The sequence below is a fragment of the Streptopelia decaocto genome (genome assembly GCF_964273445.1).
Source record: "Streptopelia decaocto genome assembly, chromosome: 10".
In the NCBI taxonomy this organism is placed as follows: Eukaryota; Metazoa; Chordata; class Aves; order Columbiformes; family Columbidae; genus Streptopelia; species Streptopelia decaocto.
Window position 1 is genome coordinate 18,890,699 of NC_138665.1, and position 19,364 is coordinate 18,910,062.

At 44.6% G+C, this 19,364-nt stretch overlaps 1 protein-coding gene across 3 annotated transcripts in view; it reads right to left on the minus strand.

Annotated features, from left to right (window-relative positions):
- Positions 1–18,584, minus strand: part of CHRDL1 (chordin like 1) — a 38,843-nt gene extending 20,259 nt beyond the window's left edge. For all 3 annotated transcript variants that reach the window (XM_082062071.1, XM_082062072.1, XM_082062070.1), the window contains exons 1-4: positions 17,916–18,584; positions 14,881–15,027; positions 12,905–13,017; positions 9,166–9,259 (exon numbers count right to left, since the gene is read on the minus strand). In XM_082062071.1, coding sequence (XP_081918197.1) covers positions 9,166–9,259; positions 12,905–13,017; positions 14,881–14,977 — 304 coding nt within the window. In that variant the 5' untranslated portion in view covers positions 14,978–15,027; positions 17,916–18,584. The remainder of the gene's footprint in view (positions 1–9,165; positions 9,260–12,904; positions 13,018–14,880; positions 15,028–17,915) is intronic.
- Positions 18,585–19,364: the final 780 nt, after the last annotated feature.

Below are 19,364 nucleotides of genomic sequence, written 5' to 3' on the forward strand. Positions count from 1 at the left end.
GTACTTAACACTCTCACTATTGCTTATTTTAGTATCAGAACATCTGGCAAAGATCATATTTTAAAAATCCTGCAGACTCTTGGCTTGCTGACTTAGAAACTATTTTTAAACTGCAACATTCAGAATCACCTAGTGTCATTTGCTGAAAAGGATGGGCTTTTAACGTCAAGCAGAAACACTGGGCACTCGGCCTGGCTTGTTTTTTTGCAGTTTGTCTGTTTTATTAACCACCCTAATAAAAACAATCAAGTGCTAAGCAATATGAAATGAATCATGAGGTCTAATGCCTTAAGAAGCTTACCACAGTGGGAACTGCTCTGCAGATAGTCTCTCTGGTCTTTTGTAAGTAGACAGATTATGAATTTGAATCCAGAGAGGATTTTACGAAATGTGTTCTCTGAATCAACATGGAGCATAAGCGTGTACAGGCCAAGAGACCGAGGATTTGGTTTAGAACCCTCTGTGATTTGGTTTAGAACCCGAGCCACTAGGCAAAGAATTGAATTGTGCTGTAATTCCGGGACAGCTGTTTGCACTCCCATCTCTCCCACATATTCCCTTGTGTTCCCAGTGATTTTGCTACTTACTGCAAGGTTGCAGCAGGTACCTCAAAGCTCTATAGGCTGTGTCCTGCTGCAGGAAACTGCCTTTGGACACCAGCTACCTGCTCATCTCACATGCTGCTTCTGTACAGACATCAGGCCACCCCAAATCCTAACATAACATCATGCCTTGACGTTTAAAATTGCCATAAGAATTGCAGGTTAACTCTAGAGAAGCAACACACGAAGAGCAGTTATGAGGGTCAAAATAAAACACGGCTCTTGGAAATGTGCAGACCATGATCATTTCTAAAGCCAAAGAGGAACATGACTAGAGTGTGAGAGCAATTCTCCCTGGTTTGCTTATAGAAAATGTTGTGAAACGTGAATCAGCTCAGGTACCCACACTGTCTAACACAAGCAGGCAGCACTTGGATGACTTGACAGGTGTTTCTGGAAAACTGTTTGCTTGGGTAGGAGTTGCACATACTCTTAGGTCTCCTTGTTAAAAAAAATGTACTGTTAATTCTCCTCCTTTGTGGAATCCAGTTCTTTTCCCTACAAGCAAAATAATTCTGTAAGGTAACTCTACATGAGTCAGTGGGGAGATACAGGGACCATTCTTGCTTATTGAAACCTTTTACTGATGTTTTTCATAGCAATGTTAAAAGCTAACACAATGGGCTTCAGGTTCCACTGTGAAGGATTAATTCTGGGAGGCCCCAAAATACTAACTGAAGCAGTCTGGAATAACAGTAATGAGGTAACTTACTCATTTCTGGATAAAAACCTGCAGGTGGAGTTGAAATTTAGAAAAACATCCAGGCAGCAATGTAGAATAAACTGCTAACTGGTTCTGACTGCAGTTCATCCCAGGAGCTGGAGCATAAAAGGCATAAAAGGGAGGAAAGAGTTGCAGATAAGATGTTGGAAGCTCCCTTTATGTTTTGCACCTTGTTATCTCTCCAGCTCTCGGCTGCTCCCAGAATGCAGGCTGCAGCTGCAGGGCCAGCACAATGTGAGAAACGCTGTTTCCTCTGCCTCTGAAAGGTGTGATGACCACGGGACAGGCTGTCACCCGCGGGAGCTGCGCATCTGTCTCACAATGCAATTCCCTTGGGGTTTGTGGACAGGACGAGACTTCCCCGCGTTGGCCGACCGGGGTTCTGTCACCCACAGCGCCGTCCTGAGCCGGACAGAACAAACTGTGCCCCCCGCTCCAGCTTCCAGCTTCTCTCTGAACGCGGAGCTGGGACTGGCAGCACCAAGACCACTTCCTTCTTGTCCTTTTTTTTTGCCCATGACAATGGGTGCAGAATTCCTGGTGCAGAATCTTAAATCCTTAAGGGTAATGATATACCCCGAGTTCCTACCTTGCATGTGGTGAACAGGATCTTTTAAACTACAGTCTAGATCAGTCCATTTCTTTCAAATGGGAAGCCAGGGAATGGCTTCTAGAAGGATGTACTCCTCACTGAATAACACTGCAGAGTAGGAGTCTTAAGTAAACAAGGTGTAATGTTTTAATTTCAATTTCGGGGCAGCAATATTGAAAATTAACTCAAAGCACATGAGCTGCACTTCACTTCAAAACATTTCTCTTCAGCAGTTAATGCTTTTGCACCTCATGCAGGAGAAACTGAGCTACAAGGAAGGTCCTGACGGATGAAGCGGTGTGCTGCACTCTGGACGGTGTCTGCGTATGGGAAAAGAACAGCCAGGGCTATTTTGGCATCACGTTGGCTGGCAGCGGGTTTGGACTCTCCTTTGTAGTCGTGCATGTTTGCTGCCTACAAACTCACATGACTTATCTTTCTGTGTCACCAAGGACACGTGTATGATAGTTGATAATCTGAAGCTCCTTTGCAGCTCCTACTGATTGCAAGAGACGGACTTCAATCTGGATCTCACTGAAGCAGGCCCAGCTAAAATGATATGTGCCTCTCCTGCTGCTGGAACAGCCGTTTAGACAGCTAGATAAGCACGTATAGATGTGAGCAGTCGGGGAGCTGCTCTGATGAACACGATCTGAACCGGCCTCCTTTCACCTGAAGAATCAGAGCTCTGAACAAGTGGTAACGAGTCCTTTGACCCCTGCTGCCTTGGTGTCTGGTTCTAAGGGGTGCAGCCAAAGCTCTGCCCACTCCTGGAAAAATCTAAGTATCATTCCAAGTAACGGATACAGAAGTCTGCCTCCAGGCAGAAATCCTCTGTGTTAGGCTCTTCCCTCGACTGCATGTAAGCCAATGGAATACGGTTATTATATAGAAGAAACAGCTATTCTGCACGAGACACATATTTGGAATGGAGGAGTATGTGTTGATAATCTGATCCTTAAAAATTCAAAACAGAACAGACTCAGACTTTGAGAGGTGAGCGAAGAAAGAGATTATGCAGCTTGCTAGGAGAATGACAGCAAGATTTTGATCACAGTTACGTCGAAAAAATCTGGAACAACTCTGTTGATTGAACTGACCCTGATTGCTGTGAGTTCAAACCAAACTGTGTTTTTTTAAAGATTCTTTAAAAAGATCCTCATGTTTACATGGGAAAAAGATCACATAAGTAATATCTGCTGTGCTAGTGCGGCTTCGGGGCTGGACAACCACCCCGAGCCCTGAGTGCCATGGGCACGTGGCGGGACAAACTGCCACTGCACACTGGCTGTTGCAAGGTCAAACCCACCAGCTGCCGAAAGGGTGGATGTTTTTACCACTGTCATGTCAAGACAGCAAAAACACAAACACTTTAGAGCTGCTTCACCACCAGAACTAAATCCTGATGCATCATCTCATGAGAATACAGGAACCTCAGACAGAGAAAACCAATTCTACTCTTTTAGTGCAAGGTTATCTTCTAGGGATCACCTAGTATTATTTTAAATAACTTTTGAGGCTGGAGGTCCTTGGGGGATTACAGCACAGCGTAAGAGAGCAAATGGATTTCTTTCCTATTAAAAATTCCTTTGCTTAATTTCTTCCCTCTACTTTTGTTTCCAGTCGACAGGAATGTGTCACCTCAAGGTCTGATCTGAAGTCCATTGAACTAAAGACATTTGGAACTTGGCCCAAACACCTACTCTGTGTGGTACAGCGTAAAGGCAGTTTCCTCTTTCATCTTCTGTCTCATATTTCTACCACACTCCTCAGCATTTCTACAGAGGGGACTGTATCACAGCCAATAACCGCATCTGTTTTCATAGAAGGCTTAGTACAAAAACTATCAAAGCTAATAGAAATCTGTTGATTGACTACAATAGGCTGTGGATCGACCCTCGGTCCATCTGCATTCAGCCTTTTCCCTCAGTCATGCATCACAATCCAACTTAGAATAAGTCTATGATTTAAAGAAACATAGATGATGTGTGAAGGCCCCTTTAAAAAACAACAAAAAGAGTGTAATGATGTTGTTTTTAAAGCAGTGACCGAGGCTGACAATAAATTTGCATTGAAAAGTTGTTCACTATCCAAAAACTGCAACCACAAGCTCTAAACAGAATCCATATGTGCCCCTCAGAGGTGCAGGTGTCAAAGATATTAAGCCACAAAATGCTTCACATTAAAATAACTTCAAGGACCAGGTTAAGCTCTAAAAACTCCAAGGTAATTCAGAGTTAATCGTCCTTAATATGGTCAGACGGTGGAAAGTGTATGAAACTCATTGCTTGAAGGAACTAGTAGCACCTTATCTAGACAGTATGAACTTTCATACAGATTCAAGGCAAAGATGTAGTTTCAGGCTGTTGGTTGTTTTTTAGTTTTCTAGAGCTAAAGCCAAGCTCTTCACATTATTTTAATATATTTTCTGCAGCTTAATTTCCTGTGTTTTCTTTTATAGTGGCATAAAAAAAATGCCCAGCAAAACTCTAAAGGAGTCATAAAACACTTTCTAGGTTGCTCCACTTTAATTCCTGCTCTAAGGTTGAACTATTACATGAATCTACCGATCACTCTCCCAGCCAAGGAAACAAACTGATGGAAGCTTTGGTGCACTTTGAATCCCCTCTCAAGTAACTTTGAAGCTCTTGGAAGTTATCTTGGAAAAATTCTGAGCAGCCTATCCCATCCTATCATGTCAGTCCAAAGAATGAAAGTTCTAATTCTGTCATCCATGCAGGAAGATACATATTTTGTGAGTTCATTTTGGATGCTGATTTACAGATAGATTGTTTGAATTTTTATGGTCAAAACAGCCGAATGGAAACAAGTGATAACCCCAATCTGGCTGTGATAGCAAACATTCCTTACAGAGCCAGTAACAAAGGCAAATCACAAAACAAACTCAATTATCTGAACGCACGTCAATAGGAAAATATTAGACATCTCCCCTGAATGCCTATATCATTATATTTCCAAATCAAATTTACTTCCAAATAAACAATTTGAACTATCTGAAAGCTACCCATTGTTGGGACTACACAAAAACCAGAGCATCTCACTAATCTCTGTTGCTGTTAACATTCTGTGAGTCTTTCCAGATATGAATATCCACCTTGTTTGTATATGTGGAATAACCATAAAGCAAGCACAGCTCTGTAATTCTGTGGTTCCTCCACAGGAACCAAACACAGACTGGAAAAATTTGCAATCTGCTCTTATCAACAGATAATAGTAAGTAGCTCTCCAGTTATTACTATCAGCTGCTGTGTATGTTGGCAAACCCATTCCGCAGTCTCCCATACTGTGACAGCTGAGATTATGGGTCACAGGTTAATTTAAATTTCTTTATCGTTATCTGAGAAGTGCAGAGGTGGGCAGCGCAACAGCAGACACTGAAGGTCTCAAGAGCTTCAGACGCTGAGGTAAAGTAACGCGGGTGAGAAGACTGGAACCGAGAGCCCAGGAGCTCTGGTACCTGAGCTGGGTACAACCCAAAACCTCATCACCAAATTGTTTCTTGCATGTGCATTCTGCAGGGGAAAGTCAACTGCCCAGGTTGACGTTTTTGCTTTTAATTCAGTGCAAAATGCATTGTGTTATGCACATGCCTCTGCGTTTACATATACAATGTAGATGAGGTTAAGAGGCGGTGCACATAGCACCTTGCACAGCTGAGTCTTCACGAATGTCTACACTGCAGAGTGCGGCGTGTTAGCTGGGCTCGCTCGGTTACTGGAAGGAATTGAGAGAAGGTAGCGCTGAGCTCATTGCAGGCATGTTTTTCCTGCTTAAGATGAGTTTTGCGGTGCAGTGAGTTCTGCACTGTCCTAACTAGGCTGCTTCCTGGATCTAAAATAGCTAGTTCAAAGATACAGGTATTACTAAGTCATGCTGCAGTCCATTGTGCAGGCACAGCCTCATTTATTGTTCTGTGATGTTCTCAGACCAGTGCTGGGAGATACCTGATCTGATCCATCTTTGTGTTTAGTCCTATGTATATAGGTACCACCTGGCATGTTGTTGTTATTTCAATATCTAAAGAACAATGAAAAGTACATCCAAAAAGTGGTTTGAATTTGATACAGAAAAATCACAGTACCAAAGGAGGTTAAACTTCAATGTGTTACTAATCATGAATGTTCTTGAAAGCGAGTGTGTTTAGTCGGGGCAGCAAGCTTAAAAAAACCTGGAGCTAGATGGGCTGATTCATACATCAGCGTGCAGCCTTATCTGCTGAGAAATCAAACCAGCAAGTGAAATATGGAAACCCTTTCTAAATCCTGCAACTGCGCATTTTTGCTTGTGATGTAAGCTTCCCATCTTAGACTTACGAATTCCAGAGAGTTCTCAAAAATTTCAGATCTTTAACTAGACTCTAAATGCTTTGATTTGCAACCGTTCCATGTAGAATGATACAATCTACAATAAGTGTTCCATACTAGTGTCATAAGAGACAGCTGCAGCTAAATGCTTGAAGAACTTTTAGATGAAGTTTATTTTCATGACAGAAGGCAGGAGGTCCAAAGTCCACTGTAGCTCAAGAGCAGATCCAACTCTAAGAATGATGGTGAATTCGCTCTGTGAATCTATAAATCATGTCTCCTCTGATGATTCCTGGAGAACCCTGAGGTGGAAGGAAGGAGCTCAAGCTCAGAAGCATGTGATGTCCTTTTGGGTCTCGCTAATAGAACCATAGAATTGTTTTGGTTGGAAAAGACCTTTAAGATGATTGAGTCCAACCATTAACGTGGCACTGCCAAGTCCATCTCTAAACCACGTCCCTAAGAACATCATCTATGTGTCTTTTAAGCACCTCCAGGGATGGTGAAGAGAGTCCCAATGAATGTGAACTTAGTATTTTTGGTTACATATGTGTGATGCTGAGTATCTAATTCAGATAGTAAAATACTTTTCAGAGCTGCAGAAAGGAGGAATATCTAGTTCTGTTTAAGACACAAGGTCTGGATTTTGCCAATGCTAGAAAGAACAGGTTTAAAAAAACAAGCTGGCAGTGAATCTGTGGTAGAAGCTGGTAGGATTGAACCACTGCTGAAAAGCAGAAGATGCTTCATAACGTATGTCTGACAAGCCTTTAAGATTCATGGTGGCTGGTGCCAGGGAGAGAGGATAAAAACACTGCATCTCTTTGTGTCAGAAGGCCAGTGTCACTGTGGACGCAGGAGCGCTCATTCCAAGGGGAGAGCAGTGCCAACTTTTCTCAAAGGAATCCCTTCAACGGCTCCCCCGCTTAGGTACTGCTGCAGTTCAGTTTCCACTGAAAGCTGCTGCCTGCTGGCATGACCTCTGCTTCCCGAAATAAGGAGGCGGTTATGTGGGCAGCTCCAGTGCACCAGGCCAGCAGAACGGCGGGAGGAAGAGCCCCAAGTCGCTGTGACTGGCGCTACTCACGTCTGACACACAGCTTGAGAAACTGGGGGAAACGTGACAGAATATAATGGGCATTTATGGGAGTGATTCGAACGGATGGCTAATGGCCAGAGCTCTAGCACCTTCCATTAAAAAATAACCAGGGAAACCTGTGTGCCAGACACATAGGAAAGGAAAGCTGGATGTGCAGGAATGCTTGAGATTCATATTCGGATCAGGCATGAACGTTACCATGGAAGATAGAGCACCAAATATGATACACATAATCACTGCAGAAAGCAGAATGCAAATAAGCCCTGAAATCACAGGAGACCCCTGGTCTTCTTTTGCCTAACAGTAGTGCAGAACTATCCGAACTACAAATTCAATTAGGGAAAAAAATAAACCTTTAGTGGGACTCTCATTTTTAATGAGGTGCTGCTCAGCCAGTAATTTAATGGCCTACCATATGTAGCAGATAGACTATAGGTACTGAAGTTTAGATTAGCTGGAAAACACCAGCATACCCATCCTTCTTTTGATCTGAACACAGAAAAGGGGTTCATGTTCCAAGCATCTAACCGTACTAGTTGGTCAAATCAAGCATACTACTTTACAAACTTTCTTTCCTATGTATCTGACCATCACAGGTGAAACTCTACCATCAACTGGATGCCAAAGTGTCAGATCTAAAGTTGCATGGGATGAATCTTATCCCAGGACACAAGAAGAGTGGCATCACGGCATCACATGAGTTATGTGCTTGAAATGCTTCTTCCTCATCACTGATTAAAACAAGAATTCCAGATACCTAGATCAGGTACCAATATACACATCTGACAGACAGATACATATAATTGTCAGGACAGATGAATCCTACCAAAAATTGACGGGTGGGTGCCATTTATTCTCCAGTACGTGCCAGGAAGGCACCAAATCCCAGCTGAACAGCAAACTGTGTCCCTCCATCACTGCCAGCTGCCCGCTGCTCACAGGTTATGGGCAGGGAACAGCTGTTTTCCTCAGACAATGAAACTCTGGAGAAAGTCACATAAAACCCCTTTCTCTGATGCTGCATGAATACTCTTTTATACGTGGAAATGAGGGGTGCCACTAAGACAGCCATTTAGGGAAAAAGCTCCAGTCAAATGCACCAGCCATTAGGCCATGTCGGGAATGCTGTAACAGCCTTGTGAAAGATCCTGCTTAGTCTCTTTCATACAGTGGCTCTTAATAATGAGCATATAATAAATGTACAGTCTGGAGGAATTTACTATACAGTATCCAATTGGATTTATATAGTCATAAACTTCTACAGCACTGCTTCTATGATTTACAACAGTCTCTACTAATTATAAAGCTATGCCTGGATTTGAGATGTAAAAGGCAAATGTTACCAGACCGGTTGTACAGTGATACTACACAAATGCACATTTGCCACAGCGATTTTGAATTGCTTGTTAACAGAGAACCATTGCAAATAACCATGTATTTTAGCCTGCTCGTATGAAAAGCACCAAAAGCAGAAACCTAGGAAGTCTGTAGGGTTTTTGTTGTGATCCTGTTCAGAGATAAGGAGTGGGGAGCAGACAGACCACAGGCCCCATCAATGGAAATTCTGCTACCTCCTGCCTGGATTGTAGGGGACTGAACTGGTACCTTACCTGATCCCTTCCTAAATCTATTCTTTCCATTTCCTACAAAGGAACTACCGTAAGAAATGCCATAACTTACTGAAGGACAAGCCTTTAATGACCTAAATGGATATAGAAGGATTTTTACTTCTCATAAGTTTTCCAGCACAGACATTTAATTCTGCTGTTACCCATCATATTAAATAACTATTTCAGAAAAGACTTGTCACTAACAGGAATTACCTGGGCATCGCGGGCAGCACAGCTGTGGTACGTGCACCGGGGAAGGACAGTGTAGACTTGGGCATCTTATTCTGCTGCACAGTACATTTCCATTCTGCAGGTGGAACATAATACAATACTTTAATGAAATGGACTGTCTTACTGATATCCAGATTCTCTGCTCTGCACCTACATGTTTTAAAAACAAAAGCCTTTTTACAACATCCTGATTTCACTCACACCAGGATAAGCCCACGCTGCTTGCGCTCCCTCTGAATTTATGCTGCTTGGAATGTAGCAGAAATCCATACAAACCTTAAGATCAGAAGAAGTGTCTAAAAATGCATTGCAACAATCTTCATTTGTGTTTTCCTTTTCAGCAGATTATGCTTAGGAATTGCATTTCCAAAACTAAGACACAGATAATGAATGGTAGGTCTCTGAGATATCCCCTACTGAGGGTTAGTTCAAGACCACAAGAGACAACAGCGCCTGTAATTGTTCCTGAAAACTGTGGAGAGTCTTTTGTTTTCATTTTATGGGTTCCCCAATAGACAAAAACCACTAGCTGGTAAGTAGCCTTTTTTTCTAAGAAATATGAGCAAGTCTTGGGAATAGTGTTCATTATTCATGTCATTAACATAATATTCTATTTGACCACATCAAAGTTTGATTTATAATTAAAACACAGGGAATTTTCATTCTCCAGTGTCTGTAACCAGCAAAGACTATCCATTTCAAATTCCCATTTCCCATCTATAATTCATCCTCCTCATTTAGCTCTGAGTTGCTCATGTTTATAGCAAGAAAGATCTTTCAGCATGAACACTGATACTATGCTACGACTGTAGTTTTTGGTGGTGTCAGGAATAAACCCACTTCATTTTCATATGCCTTCTGGAGCACTGAAATGCTTCCAGGGGAGGTGCAGGCTTCCTTAGATAGCACATGTATGGGTTTTTCTAGCCATCTCTTTCAAAATAATCCATTGACTGCTAAGTATCTGCAGACTGCAGGCTGGAATCACACTGTTAGATCATTACTACCCACGAACTACATTTGCGCATCTGCTTTGGAGAGAGACACTAAAAATGATATCACCATCTGTTTCCAATGATGACTGAAATTAAATATACTGATTTTATAGAGGAGGAGCAAACTTCAGGCTGTAGCCTCCGTGCGGGATGGGGACTCTGAGTGCTGCCTGCAGCGCTCCACTCTTTGCACGACAGAGCTGTTCTAACTGAGCTTGTGCTTGCTAAGGCTGAGCTTACGCTGAGATTCACTGTGATATTTGGGAGACTAGAGCAGGACTAGGCCTCTGTGAGTCAGGGCCACGGTTATCATAGCATTTCTGCACCGGATACCCAAAGAATAACGATGCGTCTCTCTTCCCGAGCTGTGTTATCAGTGCGAAGCCTGGAGAGCATTCATTTCAGCCCCTGCAGTCTGCAGGTTTGACTATGAACACAGCAAAAAGCTGCTGTGTTTTAAAGAGCAAAATAATGGTCTGACAAATTGTGAGTGCTCCAATTTACTTGACAGTAGGTAAATTGTCTCCACTGTGTATTGAGTGGGGGGTTGTAAAAGAAACAGGGAACAGGGTGAGAGCTCTGAATTATGTTTCTTTCTGGTTTAAGTATGTAAATTATAACTTGTAAAAATACAATACTACATACACACAAAGCCAGCAATGCTGTTTGTTTGTTTTATTTCCAGGCTGAATAATTTGGCCTCTGGTTAGTTAGTTAATTTGCCTCTCCTTGTTCTTAACCATGACAAGTGTCTGTGCTGGGGAAGTGGACAGACAGGCTGTTCTTTGGGGATGGGGCAGAGGTCTCAGTCTGTTGTCTGGCTGGTACCACTTGTGCAGGATCATACAGACCGTGATGTCTGAGCCCAGCAAAACGTTCTGGTCACGCTGGTGATGAGGAACCCTGGCGCCTTTTTTGCTTCTCTCTGCAGCGGGAGGGAGCAGGTTGCTGCTTCAGCCCCTGTACATATCCTTTGTCTGACTGATTTACAGGTGCGTTACACGTCTTCTCTGTGGCACATAACAAGTTTCATTTTTTATGCTGTAATATTTGGTTTAAGGACCGTGCTTGTGCTTTGTCATGGCATGTTTTCTAATGTGTCATCTAGTCTTAATTTTGTTGAAATTATAAATTACTGAGAGTTTCCTGATGATCTGGAGCTTCTCCTGTAGGTCAGTGTTGTGAGGGCATTTCTCTTGGCCAGGACAAAGCTGAAACGAATGGCTGGATGCTGCAGTTGTTATTTGGGGTCTTCCTTCCTGGCAACAAGAGTCACATCCCAGAGATCCCTCAGCATCCTCCCTGCTGTAATAACCCCAAGTTACATTTTGCACCCTCACGGTACAACAAAGGTAAAATAGAGCAAACAAAGAAATAAGAGTCCAGAACCACTTCTGAGCCACATGTACTGGTAATTACCACCAGCAGGTTCCTTCTTCACTAACCTCGTTGCCCTGAACTGCCGCTCTGCTCTTCCATGCCCACGTGTGAAGGAAAGAAATATAATACAGCCCATTTGTTTTAGCCCTGCAGTGCGGGGGTATGCCTGGATCACCGCTGTTCTCTGGAGGAGCAGACCATGCACCTTCCCATCCCTCAGACTGTCTAACATCTTCCTAAAAATCACTGAGCAATAATTTGTATGCAGATCTCCAGGGTTTCCAGTGCATTGCATCCCCACCCAAGACACAGCCCTGCAGCAATTTAACGAGTATTTTACCACACACAGACTTTGCATATAGATGAACCGAACTGAGTGGAAACTCCTTTTTGCTGTAACCACGGATTTTTCCTTTTCTTCCTACGGCGTTGCTCGTTGTGGTACAGATGTGTTCTGCCGCACAGATCTGAGACGCAGCCAAGCTTGTGCAACTACTGGTTGTGCATCTCTGCGCTCAGTCATCGTAGCAGATCCCTCAGAGCAAATGCTGCACAGGGGCACAATATTTTACACGTGCAGGGGGGGAAATAGCCAAGAAAACTTTATTCTGCATTAAAACCAGCAGGCAAAACTCAGCATCTGGAGTGTCTCATGTGTTAAGGATTAAGATCCCGTATTGTTTAGCTATTTGAAAGTACTCCAAGGGACATATTCTGCTCTCATTTTCCTGTCCCCCCTCAGCTGTATGTGACATACTTAGGGATCTATGAGCGCTGTCTCTTCATAGCAGGCACCAACTGGCAGTAGCCGAGGACCTGTCCGTTCACATCCCACCCAACTCCCTCTGCTCCCCACGCCCTGTTCTCACTTTTCATCATCTCACTCTTCTTTCACGGATTTTTACAAAGGGGGATATCCAAGCGTGTTCCTTCAGCACTTTAGGGCAGCAGATGCTTTGGCTGTGGAAATGCCTCTGAAGACGTGGGCACCGCACATAGATCAAACAGTACCCAATTCAGGTTCAGCATAATCCTCCTTATTGATGGAACTGCAAGGATTCAGGTAGCAGCCTCCAATTATTCACAGTGTGATGCTCAACACTGACAAAGCTTCTGGCTAGTTAGGGAGCTGTTTTGCCTCCCTCATGCAAGTATTTTTTGCTACTATTGGCCTTCTCTGTTCACGTTTTCCTTTCACCAGCATCACCTGCCTCTGTTTCCTGCGGCATGATCAGGACCCACTAGTGAAAACAGGTTTGGGCTTTGTCAAACCGCAGGTACAACATAAAGGATTCTAGTCAATTGAGCAAGTAGTTGTAGTACGATCGATAACTCGGCAGTCCTACCTCTGAGCAAAGACAATTAACGCAGTAAACGAGGCCATAGGGTTCTAGATAAGGATGCCATCTTTCTCCTACACGATACTTCTTGTCTTGAAACACACAGTATGTATCTGAATCTGTAAAACAGTAAAGAATTGAAAGAGCTGTGAGTGAATGTTCCCGTTCCATACTTACAGAGTGGTTTTAGGTGTGCAGTGTTGTCTGTAGACCACGTTTGTGGATGATACATAGAATTTAGTAAAGAATTACTATTTTTTATTTCCCTGGAGAATCACAGAACAGAATTGCCCTTAATTTCATGTGCTATTGTTTCTGACCTCCCAAACCAAAGTAAATGACATTACCTCCCATCTTCCCAAACTGAAGCTCATGAAATAGCTGACAAAATGGCTTTCACACAGGGCAAGTTTATCCTTTCACCTGCGAAAACACAGGCTAACGTCCTGCTAGATAACAAAATTAAAGTGCTTGATTACTCAGACTGGTTTATAGGAAACAAAACCACCGCAAAACTGAAGTAATTTGCTCAACTGAGGAAAATCTGAGGTTGTACACCAGGGAGATTTTGAGCAAGGAGACTGCAGAAGGAAGACAAATGCCCTGTATTCAGACTGCAGGCCCCGTATCTCCCTATTTTAACAACCTAATAAAAGTAAGTTTGTCCTAGTATGTCAGAACAGTTTGTGCTGACTTACCTATGTATCAGCATTCACAATATTTTAATATCTTCCTGTTCATTAAGCACATCTGATCTTCTAGATGAAGTTTTACAGATATGTGCCTACCTGTCAGACACTACTGCCCTATCTCTCCCTGTCACATTATGGTTTCACATTGAAAACTCAAATATCTTTAATAAAAGGGTGTTTCTCATGTGTTCCCATGAGCAAAACCCTTTCTGTTATCTTAATGACATCCAAATTCAGCATCATTCACCCTCAGTGTAGATGATACTTCAGGGTGTAAAACAAAATACCTGTCTTCCAAGCGATAACCCACCAAGAGGCATTTCTTCACATCTCCTGGGCTAACAGGAGGGAGCAAGAGGCCGGGATTGTTAGTAGGACTGGGAAGTGATCCGCGCTCACGTCACACAAAAGCATGGCAAACGAAATGCAGGATCTGAACAGGGCTAACAGGGATACCCGCACATCGTTTCCTTCCAAGTTCAGCAGAAAAAGTGGCCTTTTTGGAACTCTTTTTTTTAAGCCTTAGAAGCAGAAGCTGCTGATACTGCAGCTGCCAATTTAAACTGCTTCTCAAGGGCAAACGATGTCTTTTTGAAGAAGGGCAAAGCCCAGGCTGTGCAGGTGGGAGAACGTTCCAAAGAGCAGGAATAAGGCTGAGCAGTCAATAACTCCTGGGCTTATTTGGGTAGCCCTCCCTCCTTGCCATGATTTCTGCAATGTGTTAACACCTCCTGCAGATGACAGGCTTTGTAGAAATATCCCCTTTGTTTGGTTTGTATTCTTTTCAATTCTTCTCATCAAGTTTTTGACAGTGCTTAGACTCTTAATTTTCTCAAAGGATGTATCTAATATAGTTCGTATGAGGTTGTTTTTGGAACACACCAGAAGAGTTTTGGACGAGCTTCACACTCGCTGAAAACTTCAGCACAATAGTCTTACACACGGGACAAAATCCAGATAATCTGTCAGATGTTTACAGAGGTCACTAAAATGGAATTAAGCGCTCTCGCGATTCAGGGTATTTGAAATAAAACAGATTCGCCAATTGATGTGTTATGTTCTGTGTGATGCAATGAAACCTGTGCAGCTTTAGGAAAATGTGCCCCAAACATGCACGTGACCTGATTCTACTAAATGTAAGATTAGAAGGAGGAAGAATTTTAGGTTTTGAACGCAGTCCCGCAGTTCAGGACACTCTTGTTTGAAGCTCTTTGCTGAACCACATCTGTCAAATAGAAGGAAAATGTCACATTTGGGTGAATGTGACAGCTTTGTTTGAAGTCTACTTACGTTTTACTTGTTCAAGTTTACTTCCATCTATGAAAAGGAGACAGAGCACACCACAAAAGATAAAGTGAAAATCCTCCAATATCCACTTTTTTCTCATCTTTATCGACAAAAGGAAAGCAGCGAGTCTCCAAAGTCCAGAACGTTGAGCTGTTGGGAAGAAAAGATTACAGGAATTAAACTGAAATCCTGGCAGATACTTAAATTATCTGACATGATTTCATCCAACACACAGAAATCCTCAACTGCCAGAACCAAAAACTCCGTCTGTATGATGGATCTTCCTTTCACAGAAAGAGCTTTGGCTTCAGATCATTTCATTTTTGGAAAAGGGGGCACATTGCCATTCATTAGAGCTGAAAACCAGTTATTGCTTCTAATAAAGTCCTCATTTTATTCCAAAGCTGAGAAAGCCAGCAAGTAAGCAATCTAAATTCTTGAAGTTCTTTTTCACAAGAAACTAGTTTGGGAGATGTTCTTGCAGAGCAGCAGCTTGGATGTAACTTGGGAAGCACAGGTGTCGCTTGTAATGTGTTCATTTCATCATCAAATGAACCTTGGGTACACGTGGTGTATGTACACGTGGTGTATGTACACGTGGTGTAAGTACACGTGGTGTAAGTACACGTGGTGTATCGGCCCTGTCGATGGCAGCGGCTGCCGTGATGGGAGTTTCCCTCCCTGCATCTCAGAGGCTTCCAGCCCCACTCCCTCCTCCCCTCTCCCAACCACCGTTGTTCAGGGGTTGTGTATAATTAATTTTCCTGGAGTTAACCCTTCCGCTGCCTGGAGAGCTGAGAGCAGAATGGGGGAATGACATGTCATCTTCATTCTGCTACATCTTTCATGTCAAAACCGTGCCTAAGGTTTGATCTCTGTGTGGGCCAGAGGTGGTATCCTATTTGCTGCATACGCCATTATCTTTCCCTGCCTCCTAAAAGGTGATTATTTTTTTAATAATGAAAAAGGGAGAAAATAATAAATAAATTCTACTCTAGTTAATTATTTTTGATAGCCAACCTAAGATTCTAAATTCAGAAACATGTTCATGCTTTACTGTTTATCAGAATTCATTGCAAAAATATTACCTTCCCAGAGTACACGTGTCTGTAACAGATAGTGCTGGAAAGATTTGGGTTTGATTTTAAGAGTCCTGATGTGGATTCACAGTTAAGTTCTAAAAATAAAATCACTATTGGAAAAATAAACAATCTGCTTTGTCAACTAATTTTACCTCTTCAGATTTCATGTAAATAACAGAACTGCACATGAATACGTTCCGACTCACAGATAACCAAAGCAGAAATAATAACGTATAGATGTATATTCAAAATCAAGTGGTGGATGACTTAGATAAATTAACTAAAGAATAAGTTATCAAGCACTTAAAAAGGAAATCTTGTTGTTAGGACTGTTGAGGTGCAGGATACTGTAACAAAGGGCAGGTGATCTGATTTATCGGAGTGTTTTTATTGCCTTTGCTGTTTAAGGGTTCTCTGCTCTGCATTCCCAAACCACAACCAGCACAGACATCTTCCTTAACTCAACCAATCTACGCAACCACTATGGCTATACCGAGTAGGCTCATTCAAAAGAATGCAAATTGCTTCTGAAAACATTCCAAAAAATAACATTATTTTAAAAGCATGCTCCCTATGTAGTAACAAGATATAACTTTCCATTTATTTTGGAAGCTGAGAATAATATTCCAATTTCAGAAGAGAGGTTTTAAGTCTTTTTTTTTTTAACATGTTCAAATCACATAAGACATTTTTAAGCCAAAGAATCTTTTAAAAGCTTGTTTAAAATTAAAACTTCATAATTTAGTCCCGGGACATCATGCATGCATTGAGAACAACAGCAGCACATCACTGGGACTGGCAGAATGGGAATGTTTCAATATTTTGGCTTTCTTGTGGGTTGCTTAGGCAAACCGTATTTCTAAATGGAGCACAATTCTCCTTTGTGCAGCACTCTACCTGTTCACTAGATCGGTTCGTTCAAACAGAGCGGCTCACAAATCCATCCATTTTACATGTCTGCTCTTCAAAAGGAAGAACACTTTAAAACCTGGGAGTGCTTGTGCGCAGAAATGCTGCACAGTACCGTGAAATGGAGGAGTTACCAACAGAAACGGGATGGGGACTTTTGATGTCTTTCTTAATTCTCTTTCATTTCTGTATTGTTGTTACTCCAAATATAAACACATACTTTTCACTGTTAGCACACTCCCTTTATTTCCCCAAAGGGCAATGTCCTAAAAATATTCCTGGATTTAAATAATCTCAGTTAGGATTAACCTGTTAATTATTGGTGTGTGTTCTGCTTAGTCGAAAACAATGAAAGTGATGCACTTCTTACACGAATTACTCACAGAAATAAGGCGTGGGGGTCTGTTTTCAACCCCTCGCCCTCCAAGGAGCCCGGTTTAGTAACTACAAGTGGCAGAGTCCGGCCAAAAAAATATATAAATAAATAAAAAGCAGGACACAGCCTGGCTGGGAGCGCTGGAAACCGGGGGGTTCTCCCCGCCGCTGGCGATGGGGGGAACCGAGGACCGGCCCGCGCAGCCCGGACGGGCTTTCCCCGCGGCTTCCATTCCCGCAAACCGGCGCTTTTACCGTCGAGGGCTTGTTTTGAAGCAGGCGCGTCTCCCAGTGAGCCGCGGCCAGAGGCTCCTGCTTCTCACCGCTCCGGCAGAACCGCCGTCCCTCGGCGCCGGGCCCGGGGGAGGCTGAGGCGCAGCGGTGCCGTCGGCGGGGCCCGGAGCGCGCCGCGCCGCCTGCCCGGGCTCCCGGGAGCGCAGCCGCGGGGCGCACGGCGGGCCCGGCCAGGTGCCGGCGGTGCCTCCGGGGGGCGGCAGGGGCCGGTCCTGCCGCGGGCTGGGCGACAGCGGCCGGACGGAAAGTACGGGAGGCGCCGGGTACCCCCACCCGGCTGCCCGTGCGGCGACCCCGGTCGGCGGGGCAGTGCCCGCGGCTCCGACAGCGGGACTGCGCCTTCCCCGGGTCCCGCCTAGGAAAGAAAAGCTCACCCACCTGGGGCAGGGCTGGAGGCCGCTCCGCCGCTGCGGAGAGCGGCTTCGGCGGGATGAGCCGCGGCTCCGCGCTCTCCGCTCCGCCGGGCTACGGGCGGGCTCCGGCCAGGCGGCTCCGCTTCCCACTCACGTTGCCATAATCTTCTCCCGCGACTCGCCCGGGTTTTTAGGTCTCCCCTTCGCTCCCGCTGTGGCGGCGGCGATGGGGCAAGCAGGGAACCGACGAATTCTGCGGCAGCCCCCGACTGACGGACGGGAGCGGGGAGAGAGAAATCCGCTAAACCCTCCGGGACGCTGCGGGGCGGGCGCTCCGGAAAGTCCCGGGCTGCCCGGCTTGGGACACCTGCCGCCGCCTCCTGCCCCGGCGGGGAGCGCAGCGAGGCCCCGCGGCCGGAGGATGCTCGGCGGCGGGTCCTGACCCGCAGCCCCGCGGCACTGGAGCGGCGGCGGGAGGAGGAGTCGCCTCCGCCCCGGCCCCCTCCTCTCGTCTCCGCGCCCGCTCCCGCCGCCCGGCACAGCAGCGTGACTGACACGGCCCGGGGTGGAGTTTGCTCCGCTCTGGGGGCCGGGGGGCCGGGGGGTCGGTGCTCGCTCTCCGGCCTTCCCTCCCGCCGTGGAGGAGCCACCTGCGGTCCCGCAGGACCCGCACCGGGCGGGCCTTGCGCCGGTGCCTTCCAAGAGAGCTGCCCGTTCCCCCCTCGGTAACGCAGCCCCGGGGGCGGTTTGCTCAGAGCGGGGGCTCTCCCGAGATGGCTCTTTAATGGGTTTTCACACGCGGGGTGCCCTCCGAGCAGCCCCGGCGGAGTTGGCGTCCGCTGGGATTTGTCAGACACCCTCTGCTGATACCCTCTGCTCTGATTTATTGTGTTAGAAGGTTTCAAGGTCACATTGAAATTCTGGTGGAACTAAATTAAACCGATGACTCATGACATTATATGCTTGGTCAAACATTCTTTTTCTGTCTTGTTGTAGCCCCTGTAACTAATAAGAAGAGATCAGTGAACCCTTGACAAATGATCTGAGAAAAAGGGTGAGGTATGAAAAGAGATCATGTGGAGAAACAAATTATAACCTATTTCCCCTAGTTTGGGACCGAGGTGTTTGGGGAGCACTACTTGGGGGTCATACACCTCCCAGGCTGAAAACTGAGTAGAACTTTCATTTCTTCCATTGTAATTCAGCGGGACGAAATACTGAAAATACAGTGTATGGTGAAAGCTTATATTAGCACGAGGAAAGAATAGCTTACTTACTAAGGGGTTTACTTCATGAGTAACCAGGGCTGTGTGTTAGTAAAATGTGACTTTATAACTCTTAATATTAAAAAAGGAAAAAAGAATGAACCTGCATTCTGAAGCGAAGCGTTTTGAAGACACTGCTCCGTGCCCACTTCTTTGTCACTCCTCTGCTCTTTGCCTCACTGTGCACAGGCAGTAACCATGTTCTTAAG